The sequence below is a fragment of the Salvelinus namaycush genome, chromosome 4 (genome assembly GCF_016432855.1).
Source record: "Salvelinus namaycush isolate Seneca chromosome 4, SaNama_1.0, whole genome shotgun sequence".
NCBI lineage: Eukaryota > Metazoa > Chordata > Actinopteri > Salmoniformes > Salmonidae > Salvelinus > Salvelinus namaycush.
In genome coordinates this window covers 69,183,362-69,198,916 of record NC_052310.1, presented here as the reverse complement: position 1 = coordinate 69,198,916, position 15,555 = coordinate 69,183,362, and the positions used below count along the sequence as shown (strand labels likewise).

General features: G+C 37.9%; 1 protein-coding gene across 1 annotated transcript in view; it reads right to left on the bottom strand.

Annotated features, from left to right (window-relative positions):
- LOC120046760 (UBA-like domain-containing protein 1) overlaps nucleotides 1-11,989 on the bottom strand; it is a 42,986-nt gene extending 30,997 nt beyond the window's left edge. Inside the window, exons 1-2 of the mRNA XM_038992248.1 lie at nucleotides 11,714-11,989; nucleotides 10,997-11,056 (exon numbers count right to left, since the gene is read on the bottom strand). Of these exons, the coding sequence (XP_038848176.1) occupies nucleotides 10,997-11,056; nucleotides 11,714-11,821 (168 nt within the window). The 5' untranslated portion in view covers nucleotides 11,822-11,989. The remainder of the gene's footprint in view (nucleotides 1-10,996; nucleotides 11,057-11,713) is intronic.
- Nucleotides 11,990-15,555: the final 3,566 nt, after the last annotated feature.

The window sequence follows — 15,555 nt, the reverse complement described above, 5'->3', positions numbered from 1 at the left end:
ACAATACAACACATTATTACACACTACTCTACCACTACATATCTACAATACAACACATTATTACACACTACTCTACCACAACATATCTACAATACAACACATTATTACACACTACTCTACCACAACATATCTACAATACAACACATTATTACACACTACTCTACCACAACATATCTACAATACAACACATTATTACACACTACTCTACACAACATATCTACAATACAACACATTATTACACACTACTCTACCACTACATATCTACAATACAACACATTATTACACACTACTCTACCACAACATATCTACAATACAACACATTATTACACACTACTCTACCACCACATATCTACAATACAACACATTATTACACACTACTCTACCACCACATATCTACAATACAACACATTATTACACACTACTCTACCACAACATATCTACAATACAACACATTATTACACCACTACTCTACCACAACATATCTACAATACAACACATTATTACACACTCTACCACAACATATCTACAATACAACACATTATTACACACTACTCTACCACAACATATCTACAATACAACACATTATTACACACTACTCTACCACTACATATCTACAATACAACACATTATTACACCACTACTCTACCACAACATATCTACAATACAACACATTATTACACACTCTACCACAACATATCTACAATACAACACATTATTACACACTACTCTACCACAACATATCTACAATACAACACATTATTACACACTACTCTACCACTACATATCTACAATACAACACATTATTACACACTACTCTACCACTACATATCTACAATACAACACATTATTACACACTACTCTACCACTACATATCTACAATACAACACATTATTACACACTACTCTACCACAACATATCTACAATACAACACATTATTACACCACTACTCTACCACCACATATCTACAATACAACACATTATTACACACTACTCTACCACTACATATCTACAATACAACACATTATTACACACTCTACCACAACATATCTACAATACAACACATTATTACACACTCTACCACAACATATCTACAATACAACACATTATTACACACTACTCTACCACAACATATCTACAATACAACACATTATTACACACTACTCTACCACAACATATCTACAATACAACACATTATTACACACTACTCTACCACAACATATCTACAATACAACACATTATTACACACTACTCTACCACAACATATCTACAATACAACACATTATTACACACTACTCTACCACTACATATCTACAATACAACACATTATTACACACTACTCTACCACAACATATCTACAATACAACACATTATTACACCACTACTCTACCACAACATATCTACAATACAACACATTATTACACACTACTCTACCACAACATATCTACAATACAACACATTATTACACACTACTCTACCACAACATATCTACAATACAACACATTATTACACACTACTCTACCACAACATATCTACAATACAACACATTATTACACACTACTCTACCACAACATATCTACAATACAACACATTATTACACACTACTCTACCACAACATATCTACAATACAACACATTATTACACACTACTCTACCACAACATATCTACAATACAACACATTATTACACACTACTCTACCACAACATATCTACAATACAACACATTATTACACCACTACTCTACCACTACATATCTACAATACAACACATTATTACACACTACTCTACCACTACATATCTACAATACAACACATTATTACACACTACTCTACCACAACATATCTACAATACAACACATTATTATACACTACTCTACCACAACATATCTACAATACAACACATTATTACACACTACTCTACCACAACATATCTACAATACAACACATTATCACACACTACTCTACCACAACATATCTACAATACAACACATTATTACACACTACTCTACCACCACATATCTACAATACAACACATTATTACACACTACTCTACCACAACATATCTACAATACAACACATTATTACACTCTACCACTACATATCTACAATACAACACATTATTACACACTACTCTACCACAACATATCTACAATACAACACATTATTACACACTACTCTACCACTACATATCTACAATACAACACATTATTACACACTACTCTACCACCACATATCTACAATACAACACATTATTACACACTACTCTACCACAACATATCTACAATACAACACATTATTACACCACTACTCTACCACTACATATCTACAATACAACACATTATTACACACTACTCTACCACTACATATCTACAATACAACACATGATTACACACTACCACAACATATCTACAATACAACACATTATTACACACTACTCTACCACTACATATCTACAATACAACACATTATTACACACTACTCTACCACAACATATCTACAATACAACACATTATTACACACTACTCTACTACAATATATCTACAATACAACACATTATTACACACTACTCTACCACAACATATCTACAATACAACACATTATTACACACTACTCTACCACAACATATCTACAATACAACACATTATTACACACTACTCTACCACAACATATCTACAATACAACACATTATTACACACTACTCTACCACAACATATCTACAATACAACACATTATTACACCACTACACTACCACAACATGTCTACAATACAACACATTATTACACACTACTCTACCACAACATATCTACAATACAACACATTATTACACACTACTCTACCACAACATGTCTACAATACAACACATTATTACACACTACTCTACCACAACATGTCTACAATACAACACATTATTACACCACTACTCTACCACAACATATCTACAATACAACACATTATTACACACTACTCTATACCACAACATATCTACAATACAACACATTATTACACACTACTCTACCACAACATATCTACAATACAACACATTATTACACACTACTCTACCACTACATATCTACAATACAACACATTATTACACACTACTCTATACCACAACATATCTACAATACAACACATTATTACACACTCTACCACTACATATCTACAATACAACACATTATTACACACTACTCTACCACTACATATCTACAATACAACACATTATTACACACTACTCTACCACAACATATCTACAATACAACACATTATTACACCACTACTCTACCACAACATATCTACAATACAACACATTATTACACACTACTCTACCACAACATATCTACAATACAACACATTATTACACACTACTCTACCACAACATATCTACAATACAACACATTATTACACACTACTCTACCACAACATATCTACAATACAACACATTATTACACACTACTCTACCACAACATATCTACAATACAACACATTATTACACACTACTCTACCACAACATATCTACAATACAACACATTATTACACACTACTCTACCACAACATATCTACAATACAACACATTATTACACACTACCACAACATATCTACAATACAACACATTATTACACACTACTCTACCACTACATATCTACAATACAACACATTATTACACACTACTCTACCACAACATATCTACAATACAACACATTATTACACACTACTCTACCACTACATATCTACAATACAACACATTATTACACACTACTCTACCACAACATATCTACAATACAACACATTATTACACACTACTCTACCACTACATATCTACAATACAACACATTATTACACACTACTCTACCACCACATATCTACAATACAACACATTATTACACACTACTCTACCACCACATATCTACAATACAACACATTATTACACACTACTCTACCACAACATATCTACAATACAACACATTATTACACACTACTCTACCACAACATATCTACAATACAACACATTATTACACTCTACCACCACATATCTACAATACAACACATTATTACACACTACTCTACTACAACATATCTACAATACAACACATTATTACACACTACTCTACCACAACATATCTACAATACAACACATTATTACACACTACTCTACCACAACATATCTACAATACAACACATTATTACACACTACCACAACATATCTACAATACAACACATTATTACACACTACTCTACCACAACATATCTACAATACATTATCACACCACTACTCTACCACTACATATCTACAATACAACACATTATTACACACTACCACAACATATCTACAATACAACACATTATTACACACTACTCTACCACAACATATCTACAATACATTATCACACCACTACTCTACCACTACATATCTACAATACAACACATTATTACACACTACTCTACCACAACATATCTACAATACAACACATTATTACACACTACTCTACCACTACATATCTACAATACAACACATTATTACACACTACTCTACCACAACATATCTACAATACAACACATTATTACACACTACTCTACCACAACATATCTACAATACAACACATTATTACACACTACTCTACCACTACATATCTACAATACAACACATTATTACACACTACTCTATACCACAACATATCTACAATACAACACATTATTACACACTACTCTACCACTACATATCTACAATACATTATTACACACTACTCTACCACAACATATCTACAATACAACACATTATTACACACTCTACCACAACATATCTACAATACAACACATTATTACACACTACTCTACTACAACATATCTACAATACAACACATTATTACACACTACTCTACCACAACATATCTACAATACAACACATTATTACACACTACTCTACCACTACATATCTACAATACAACACATTATTACACACTACTCTATACAACATATCTACAATACAACACATTATTACACACTACCACCACATATCTACAATACAACACATTATTACACACTACTCTACCACAACATATCTACAATACAACACATTATTACACACTACTCTACCACAACATATCTACAATACAACACATTATTACACCACTACTCTACCACAACATATCTACAATACAACACATTATTACACACTACTCTACACAACATATCTACAATACAACACATTATTACACACTACTCTACCACAACATATCTACAATACAACACATTATTACACACTACTCTACCACTACATATCTACAATACAACACATTATTACACACTACTCTACCACAACATATCTACAATACATTATCACACCACTACTCTACCACTACATATCTACAATACAACACATTATTACACACTACTCTACCACAACATATCTACAATACAACACATTATTACACACTACTCTACCACTACATATCTACAATACAACACATTATTACACACTACTCTACCACAACATATCTACAATACAACACATTATTACACACTACTCTACCACAACATATCTACAATACAACACATTATTACACACTACTCTACCACTACATATCTACAATACAACACATTATTACACACTACTCTATACCACAACATATCTACAATACAACACATTATTACACACTACTCTATACCACAACATATCTACAATACAACACATTATTACACACTACTCTACCACCACATATCTACAATACAACACATTATTACACACTACTCTACCACTACATATCTACAATACAACACATTATTACACTCTACTCTACCACAACATATCTACAATACAACACATTATTACACACTACTCTACCACAACATATCTACAATACAACACATTATTACACACTCTACCACAACATATCTACAATACAACACATTATTACACACTCTACCACTACATATCTACAATACAACACATTATTACACACTACTCTACCACAACATATCTACAATACAACACATTATTACACACTCTACCACTACATATCTACAATACAACACATTATTACACACTACTCTACCACAACATATCTACAATACAACACATTATTACACACTACTCTACCACAACATGTCTACAATACAACACATTATTACACACTACTCTACCACTACATATCTACAATACAACACATTATTACACACTACTCTATACCACAACATATCTACAATACAACACATTATTACACACTACTCTACCACAACATATCTACAATACAACACATTATTACACACTACTCTACCACAACATATCTACAATACAACACATTATTACACACTCTACCACAACATATCTACAATACAACACATTATTACACACTCTACCACTACATATCTACAATACAACACATTATTACACACTACTCTACCACAACATATCTACAATACAACACATTATTACACACTACTCTACCACAACATATCTACAATACAACACATTATTACACACTACTCTACCACAACATATCTACAATACAACACATTATTACACACTACTCTACCACTACATATCTACAATACAACACATTATTACACACTCTACCACAACATATCTACAATACAACACATTATTACACACTACTCTACCACAACATGTCTACAATACAACACATTATTACACACTACTCTACCACAACATATCTACAATACAACACATTATTACACACTACTCTATACCACAATATTTCTACAATACAAAATGTATAATACCACAATATTACAACATTACAATGTACGTGTGTGAAAGAGTGTGTTTGTTTGTGTGTGTCAGCTAATCAGAGTTCTTCTAACAGTCTTTTTAGCCACACCCAGAAACAAAATCACAAGTTTAGTTACCAGAAACTACTCCCCATCTCTCTCTCCCTCCCACCGCCCATCCCTCTCTCCCCCATCTCTCCCTCCTCATCCCTCTCTCCCCACCGCCCCTCCCCCTCTTCCCATCTCTCTCTCCCTCCTCCCCCATCTTTCCCCTACTCCTCTCCCTCCCTCTTTCCCACCCCTCCCCCATCTCCCTCCTCTCTCCCCATCCCACCCCCTACCCATCCCTCTCTCCCCCCTCTCCCACCCCCTCCCCCTCTCCCCAGCCCACCCCCTACCCATCCCTCTCCCACCCCCTCCTCCATCCCATCCCTCTCTCCCTCACACATCCCTCTCTCCCACCCCCATCCCTCTCTCCCACCCAACATCAGAGTATTCATAGTTCCAGGAAACAAATGTTCAACTACTCTTGCTAACTTACTCTGCTGTCCAATCCTTTCTTGACTACGTCAGCGTATCCAGACGACAGCTAGCCAGCTACTGTGAATGCCAGCATTGTAAAGAGTGGTTCATTGGACCACAAGACGACACATGGAGTCTAATGGTTTGTTCATTGATCATCTAGACCTACAATATCACACCAGACATGAATGAACAATGACATTCATATCCACAAACTGTATATTTGTGTTGGAGTGAGTCACATCCCCTGGTTTTGATAATACAATAGTGACATGAAATTAGTCAAATCTACAGGCATATTGTATCAGTCTAGGCTTTATAAACTGTATTTCCTGGTTGTTACTGTAGCTGGTTCTCTAGGTTAGTGATCAGTCACATGTGCTGTAGTGAAAGTCAGCCCACTTCCTTCTCCCAGGTCACGTGATGCTCCATTCACTTTACTACAGCTGTAAGGCCCAGATAGAGATAAGAGAAGTTACTTTCAGTTCCACTCTCCAGCAAAGCCGCCAGTCAACAACACACACACACGCACACACTTCAAAGAGTGGGTGGTTTCACCACCTCCTATTCAGAAAGTCCCCCAGCTCACACCCTCATAGAGGTGCAGTGTGACCTCTGACTATTCAGAAAGTCCCCCAGCTCACACCCTCATAGAGGTGCCGTGTGACCTCTGTCTATTCAGAAAGTCCCCCAGCTCACACCCTCATAGAGGTGCCGTGTGACCTCTGTCTATTCAGAAAGTCCCCCAGCTCACACCCTCATAGAGGTGCAGTGTGACCTCGGTCTAGGCCCAAAACATAGCCAGATAGTTAGCTCTGTGTCTGCAGCCTAGCTGGCCCCTGCTGCTCTGAAAGAGTCCATTTGGAACAGCCGGAGTCTGGCTTCCTATTGGAATGTGTTGCGGTGGCACTGTTTGTATGGGCAGATAGTGTATGGAGAGGGAAACCGCGGAGGGGAGAGCCGAGCAGACACAACAAAGAGGAAAACCTAAACATGGCTGAGCATAGGCTAGCCTCTGAGGACCGCTGGGTCAGGAGGGACAGGAAGGGGCGAGGGCGGAGAGCAGTACAGGGAAGGGCGGGGGGGGAGAGACAGCCAGGGTGGGACAGGGGGGAGGGCAGGGAGGGGCAGGCGGAGAGGAGTACAGGGAAGGGCGGGGGGGCTGGAGGCTGAGGCTGGAGGGTAGGGAGGGGCAGGCGGAGCAGGGAAGAGAGTAGGGAGGGGCTGGGGGAGTGAGTGGGGGGTAGGGAGGGGCAGAGTGGAGGGAAGAGGGGGGGGGGCAGGCGGAGCAGGAGGGAGAGTAGGGAGGGGCAGGGCAGCAGGGTGGAGGGTAGGGAGGGAATCTACCCAGGCAGCCGGCAGGAGTTTAGGAGTACATTTCCCCTCGCCACTGATTTGAAAGGTCTATAGGTCTCTAGTCCATCTGATGGTTAAGGTTAGGATTTAGGGAGGGAAAGCTGATCCTAGACCTGTACCAGAAAGGCTACTTCGGTCCTAAGCTCCTCACTGAGTAGTAGGCTCCTAACTCCACCACGGCTAGGCTAAGTCTCACTTTAACTACAGGCTTTAACTAAGCCCCTTACATCAGTAACAGGCTCACAGAACTGAAGTCCACAGTAAAGGGTCTGCTTCACGCCCATTAGTCTTTGTGTTGTCAAACAGAGGATGCTTCATTAGTATTCTATCCAATAAACACGACTAATTTGAAGCCTGTTATGCTCTCTGAAAAAAGATTGTGTACAAACACACACACAAACACACACCCATCAAATCTGTGTCTGTGCAAAGCTTAACGTTTGTTTATGTTGTGCCAGGGAAAGGGCACGGCACTCCTCTAGCTTTGCAATAGCTGCTGAAAAAATAATAAAAAGCTTAAGTTAGGCTAAATCTCCCACCTTTCACAACATTATGCAAGAAGAGACAGGGGCTTCTGCATGCCGCGACTGGGACCAGTCCATATTTAATTGGTGATCAATCTCCAGCTGGAAAAAGCTCATTGGTAGAATGTGTTGATGCTAGGGTAAATACGATTTAGACTTAGCTAAAGGAAAGTCAGAATTAATAAAGATAATATTTTATAGTATACTCTGGAACAGTCATCATCTCATTATACTGAGGATAAACCTTTATGTGAATTCATGAGCATAGAATAGAGAAATTCCACCTGCTTGAGGACAAGAGGTTAGCATACATTAGAACACTACATACAAACACATAGCTAAGTATCTTACCATTCATGTTAGGGGTAGATTTATATTCATGTGTATTGTACTGTAGAGCATTGACATGGTTAATGTTCAGTACAGTTGCTCAGGACCTGGTTTATGCCGGTTTCCTTTACGGCGCTTTAGCTGTATCCATCAGGTCTGTCAATCACTATAAAGTGTGTCAGTCAGAGGAAAGACTGGAGCAAAGTGGATTAAGTCTCTATAGCCAAGCCACACATACAGGCTCCAGGGGGTTGGCAATGGCTGCAGCCTGTCATGAAGAAGACTACCACACACACACAGACACAGAGCCAACTGTTCAGTATTGAGACGGAGGTTCATTATTCTGTGTCTATGGATATGAAATCCCCCCTACTGATATGATACAGGCTACTGTACACAAATACAAGTGTACGACCCAGGTTCACCTATATCTGCGAGAATGTTGACTTACTAAATAAAAAAGTCATTTCAGGTGACACACATATAGGCTAAAAAAAAGGTTGGAAGGTAGAAGTATTGTTTCTGCACAGCTAATAGATGTCATCAGGTCTTGGTTGAATCACTCCTACAGTGTTGTATTTTCAATCACAAAAGATTCAGGTAAAACACCATATTCTCCAGTTTAAATAAACAGTGTTGGATGAATACACTGTACTGTAAGCATCATGCCATGCACACAAATAAAACATATATCTGATACCAATCATTGCATTGACACAGCAGCATGAACACTAAAATGTCCACTAGGTGGTGAGGCCACCTGACAAAGAGAGAATCTGGACAAACATAGCGATGGGTTTCTGCTCAGCTCCAAACTGATCAACATTTCCCCAAATCCTCATCTATGGTGTGTCCCAGAATGCAGCTGTTGCTAGGTCCTGCCATGACATGCAGCTCAACACAAAGGCCTATGTGCCACTGAGTGGGCAGTGTAGTGCTTACAAAACCATAACAAGTGACTGACTGACAATGTTATGCTTGAGATGTTGTTTCCTCTATTGCTTTACACATGTAATACACGTAGAACAACACATAATGATGTAACATAGTCCGACAAATGGAGACAACTGCAGCAGCAGGGACTGGCTGTCCTTTTCTGGGAAATGACATTACCTGGTGTCTCCATTTATCGGACTATGTTACAATATATGGTGTTTGTGGCACACAGAATGTGAAATCCGTTCACGTGTATCCACCACTATGCAGTCCACATATCACCGACATATTCTTCGAATCCATCTGCAACTTTCCTCTGTCCATTCCATGATCACCAACGTTCTGATCGAACACAGCCTGTGCTGGCTGAAAAGAACGTGGCTGCTGCTGCAAGCATGCCTCTGTTTACAGAGCCCCCAACTACGCAACATGGCCGACATGTGCTTTGTTATTGTTGCTACATCATAATTATCGTTTTCTAAGTAATTAATTAACTAAGAGAAGTTCTACTATACTACTATTGACACTGTTAAAAATAAATGACACCATCATATTAAAAAAAGATTAAGGTGAAGAGTGGACTGCATTCCGATACGGAGCCCATACTCACCATTTGATGATGGTGACCGTATGGAATATTCGTTTCTTGAAAAAAGGCACTGAGGGCAGTCTAAAACAAAAATAAAATATAATTTGATCAATTACATTTAGACTCTAATACATAGAACACAGAACATGTATTTTTTTTATTTTTATAAATCAATATAAATCCATGTTGTTTAGAGATTTATGTAATTACAGTGTGTTTACAAAAACATTCAGCACATAAACAATGGAGCTGAATCAAACGTGATGTGAAAAATCTATTTCACTTTTCTGTGCAGACTAAACAATCATGTGCAGTCAAAACAAACGAACGGTTGTCTTCACGGTTGTCTTCATTGCATAATTGCATTTTCTAGCCTCGCCTAACCACTGCATGGGAACAGGTTAATTTAATCGCTAGAGTAAATTATAATTGGATATTGACTGGGTAAACGTTTCCCATTCCAGCCTTACATAATGGATACTACGGATATTTATAAAGCACAAATACAATAGCACAATTCGATAAAAATACAAATAAATACATGTTAGAAGTTGAGTTTATTAAGTGTTGATACTGATCTTTCTCTTCGAATGTTCTTGTGCAACATCAAATTTCGGCCATGACCAACAACAACGAAAATCGCTGCCCGGTCAAAACTACATTTACTGTCTGTCACATATGCAGTCAAACATAAACATTAGCAAGCCATCTCGCTACTGATCGTAGCTAACCCCATACCTCAAATTGCCAATGTGCTGCTTGCAAAAGCTGCTTTGCCTGATCTGCAGCACAACCCGCTGTCAAGACGAACTGGTTTATCATTACTTGGTGTTTGAGCTCCTCCATTTTGCGCTGAATCTTTATTCCTACTCGCGTCTAGTAGTATTGTGTCTAGACTTCGATATTCGTGGTTTTATTCCTCTCTTTTCGGTCTCAGTCGTTCACCATCACAACCCGTTGCGAAAACACAAATATTTACTGTAGGAGCAGTAGTGCCCCTTGAGTGACGCCAGCCGGCAGCCAGTGAAGAGAAAGCACTGCAAATGGGATTTGTATGCCGCAAAAGTCCTGCCATAACTAAGGGACCTTGATGAATTATTCCATGTTCTCGAATCACAAGACAGGAATTGTCAGTATTTTGCAAAAAATAATATGGAAATGCTTAGAATCTAGACAGTTCACATGTTCATGAAAATATAAAATAGTAACGTCAAATATGAGAGGATTATGTGCCCAAAAATGAGGATTTATTATATTTGTTTGTTTTGGACTACAAATCCCGTGAGTCAATGCATTGTTTGCAAAGTTCTAGGGGGTGGAATTTTGTGAATGACGGCCGGTCCTGTCCAATTCCCATGCGCGCTGTGTCACTATCTTGCCAAATATGGTAAACAAAACTTCCACAATTACATTAGGGACAGTCTATTCACGGGTGTATTTAATATAGCCACATTCAGAAGCGTCGTGTCTGCGCATTTCTTTAGTGAGGTGATTTAAGTCAATATTGCAGTCAAAACCACGCAGCACAACCTAGATTGTCTATATGCAGTCATTAAATCATTTATTACATGTTTATAAATTACTTGTTAAATGCTGTCATATACCAATTATATCTATGTTTTGTATTATGAATACTTTATAATAAATGTATTATATATATATATATATATATATATATATATGTTTCAAACTGTCTACGACTCTATTACTGTACGCGTAGCCTCGTCGAGAACCAGGCTTATCCAAGGGAGGCGTTACAACGACGTGATTTTGGAGGTTTGGTAACGCGAGACTACTGCATGTGTGACTTGTTCTCATTCTGCTCGTGCAGATTTCAGAATCTGCAATAATTTTCTCTCTTTGTTCATACACCCTATGTACTGAGCCTCTAGTTGGCAGACTGTTTCATCCCAATTAGCTCTCATAGGAAAGACAATGTTTCATTTAATGGCCCCAATGAGACCCCTATTAACAACAGACCCCAATGCCTAAATTGCATTGAAGTGGATGCAGGGTGAAAGGAAAATAACAGTGCAGCCACAGGGAGTAGACAACGGTTCCCCAGCTGGCGTTTTCTGAGCAAAAAATAATAATATATATATTTGTTTATTTTATTGTTGGACGTAAAATACTGTAAAAACACCAGCAAATCAGCTCCAAGTGATTTTCATTTTGGAAATCTGTTCCAAAGTATTCCCACGCATAATAGAGATATATACAGTATGTGACCATATACAAATATCAGCAAGGTTTGAAATTATTCTGTTTTAGTCTAATATTATATCTGTTTGGGCTTCTTGCGGTCATTTTGCAGTTGATAAATTATTTGTAATTACGTTCCGGCCACCTGACCATCTGCTCAAGAAAAATCGTCCCGCGCCTGAATCTAGTTGATGATCCCTGGAGTAGATTGTGTGTAAAACGAACCCTCAATACCGTCAATAAACCTACAAGGATTGTGGGAAACTGGATACTGTAAATATCCTGTTATCTGTGTGCAGCCTCTCTTATGCGCAGCCTCTCTGTGGGTGTGTGTGCGTGGGTTTGTGTTAGGTTTTGGAAATAGAGACACCTGCTGGTGAAATGGTCCCTTTGAAAAATGCATTATATCAATATAATATAGCTATCCTCAGGGCACAACCAAACTGACAAATTCTAGTTTTGGACTCTCTATGAATATGGTCAATGTTGTTGCTTTTAGTACTATAATCCCCTTTTTGATTGGTCTGATGACCTTTATAATCACCCCTTAAGGACATCATAGCTAGACCATATACCGTGGCCTGATTTCAGTGTCCTCATGTAAAGTGGGCTAGACGTCATGCAAAACAGGTGAATAATGACAGATTACAAGACATCCCCTATTACAACAGACCCCCGTCTGTAGACGTACTGTATGCCATAGGCCTCTCTTGACAAACACTGCTGTTGCCTCTAGCAACCATAAGAACAGCTGGTCAAACACTACCCTGTTTCACCAGGTCCCTTCGTGATTGACCAGAAACGAACCTGGAAACATCCCACTGGGCACACGCTGATTGAATCAACGTTAATTGCACGTCATTTCAATTAAATGACATTGAACCAACGTGGAGTAGACGTTGAATTGACGTCTGTGCCCAGTGGGATTTTGAAACCATGTGGTGCCTCCTTCCTTCCGTGACAGACAGCCTGCAACAGCTGGACTGGCTTATCTAAGTTTTTACATGCAGTCATTCATGCTCCACTCTCATAAAATGACCCACTTCTTCTTTGTCCCAGCATTCACAGCTCTGCTTTGCCCCAGATCTGTTCAGGCAACTAGCCTACTGTTTGTGAACCCGCTCTTCTACAAGCGCATAGCCCAAAGGCTCTTTAGTATGCCCACTATTAACAGTGTAATGATTGAGAGTCTGCAGTATTTTCCCACTACAGCCACAAATGTAACAACTGAGAGGAAACAGCCAGCTCGGCGCTCCAACCACCAACCCTCAAGTTACAGGGCAAGCGCAATAGAGATTCTATTAAATTACTAGAGCGACTATGTCATAAACCCTAAAAGTTCCAGAATGGGTGAAAATGGCAGCCATATTGGTCAGGGAGAAATCCTAACCAGTCTAATTAGAATGAATGGCAGTAGAGGCATAATCCTGATTTTACTTAAAGCAGGAAAATAAAAGTAGCGTAAGTTATGTAATATATCACAAATGGAGTAATAACACGTTTGTCAACCTAGAATATTGTCATATAATTATAAATATAGTTTATACAGGTTTTATACCAATTTTCTGTATAAATAGCCACTAAAATATGTAAACAGACCATAGATGTCCAAATAAAAAATAAAAGTGGGGGAAAGCTGTGAGTGCTATTATATGAAACAATGTCAGTACTTGTTGCATTTACAACTTGTCTAAGTCCTATCATCAACTGATTTCAGCCAGTGACCGGCTGTGGGTTGACTGCATTATTTGAATGGAATGTAGGCATGTTGGCAGTTAATTATAAAAATGTATTGGGGGATCCACTACATTTGTGATTTTTTTAAAACCTAAATGTATTTGAGTGTTTACAAGCATTTGTAATTTGAGTCTGATAATTATCTGATAATACTTGTGGATTTAAAAATATTTGGTTGATATATGTTTTCCACTTTGAAAATGTATGCGCTCACTACTGTAAGTTTCTCTGGATAAGAGTGTCTACTAAAATGGAAAAGGAATGAATAGACAATTTCAGTTTTCACATAGAAATAAGTTGCATTTACATACCTTTTCATACTAGTCCCCCACGGGAATCAAACCCACATCCCTGGCATTGCAAGCACCATGGTCTACCAACTGCACCACGTCATCACATCATTGCAAACCACTTGATGTCTCAATGTACTCAATTACTGTATTGTGCATTGTTTTTAGTGACAGAAAGTCTACAGGTACAAACCTAGATGACCAGCCTATGTACAATACAGTAACGTACATTTACATTAAGTGGTTTGTAAGAACGGTAAAATAATACTGCACAAAAAGTGGTGGTTTCCATGTTATTTGATTAAGAAAAAGATTTATTTTGATGTGGATGTTTTGTGTCGTCGCCCATAA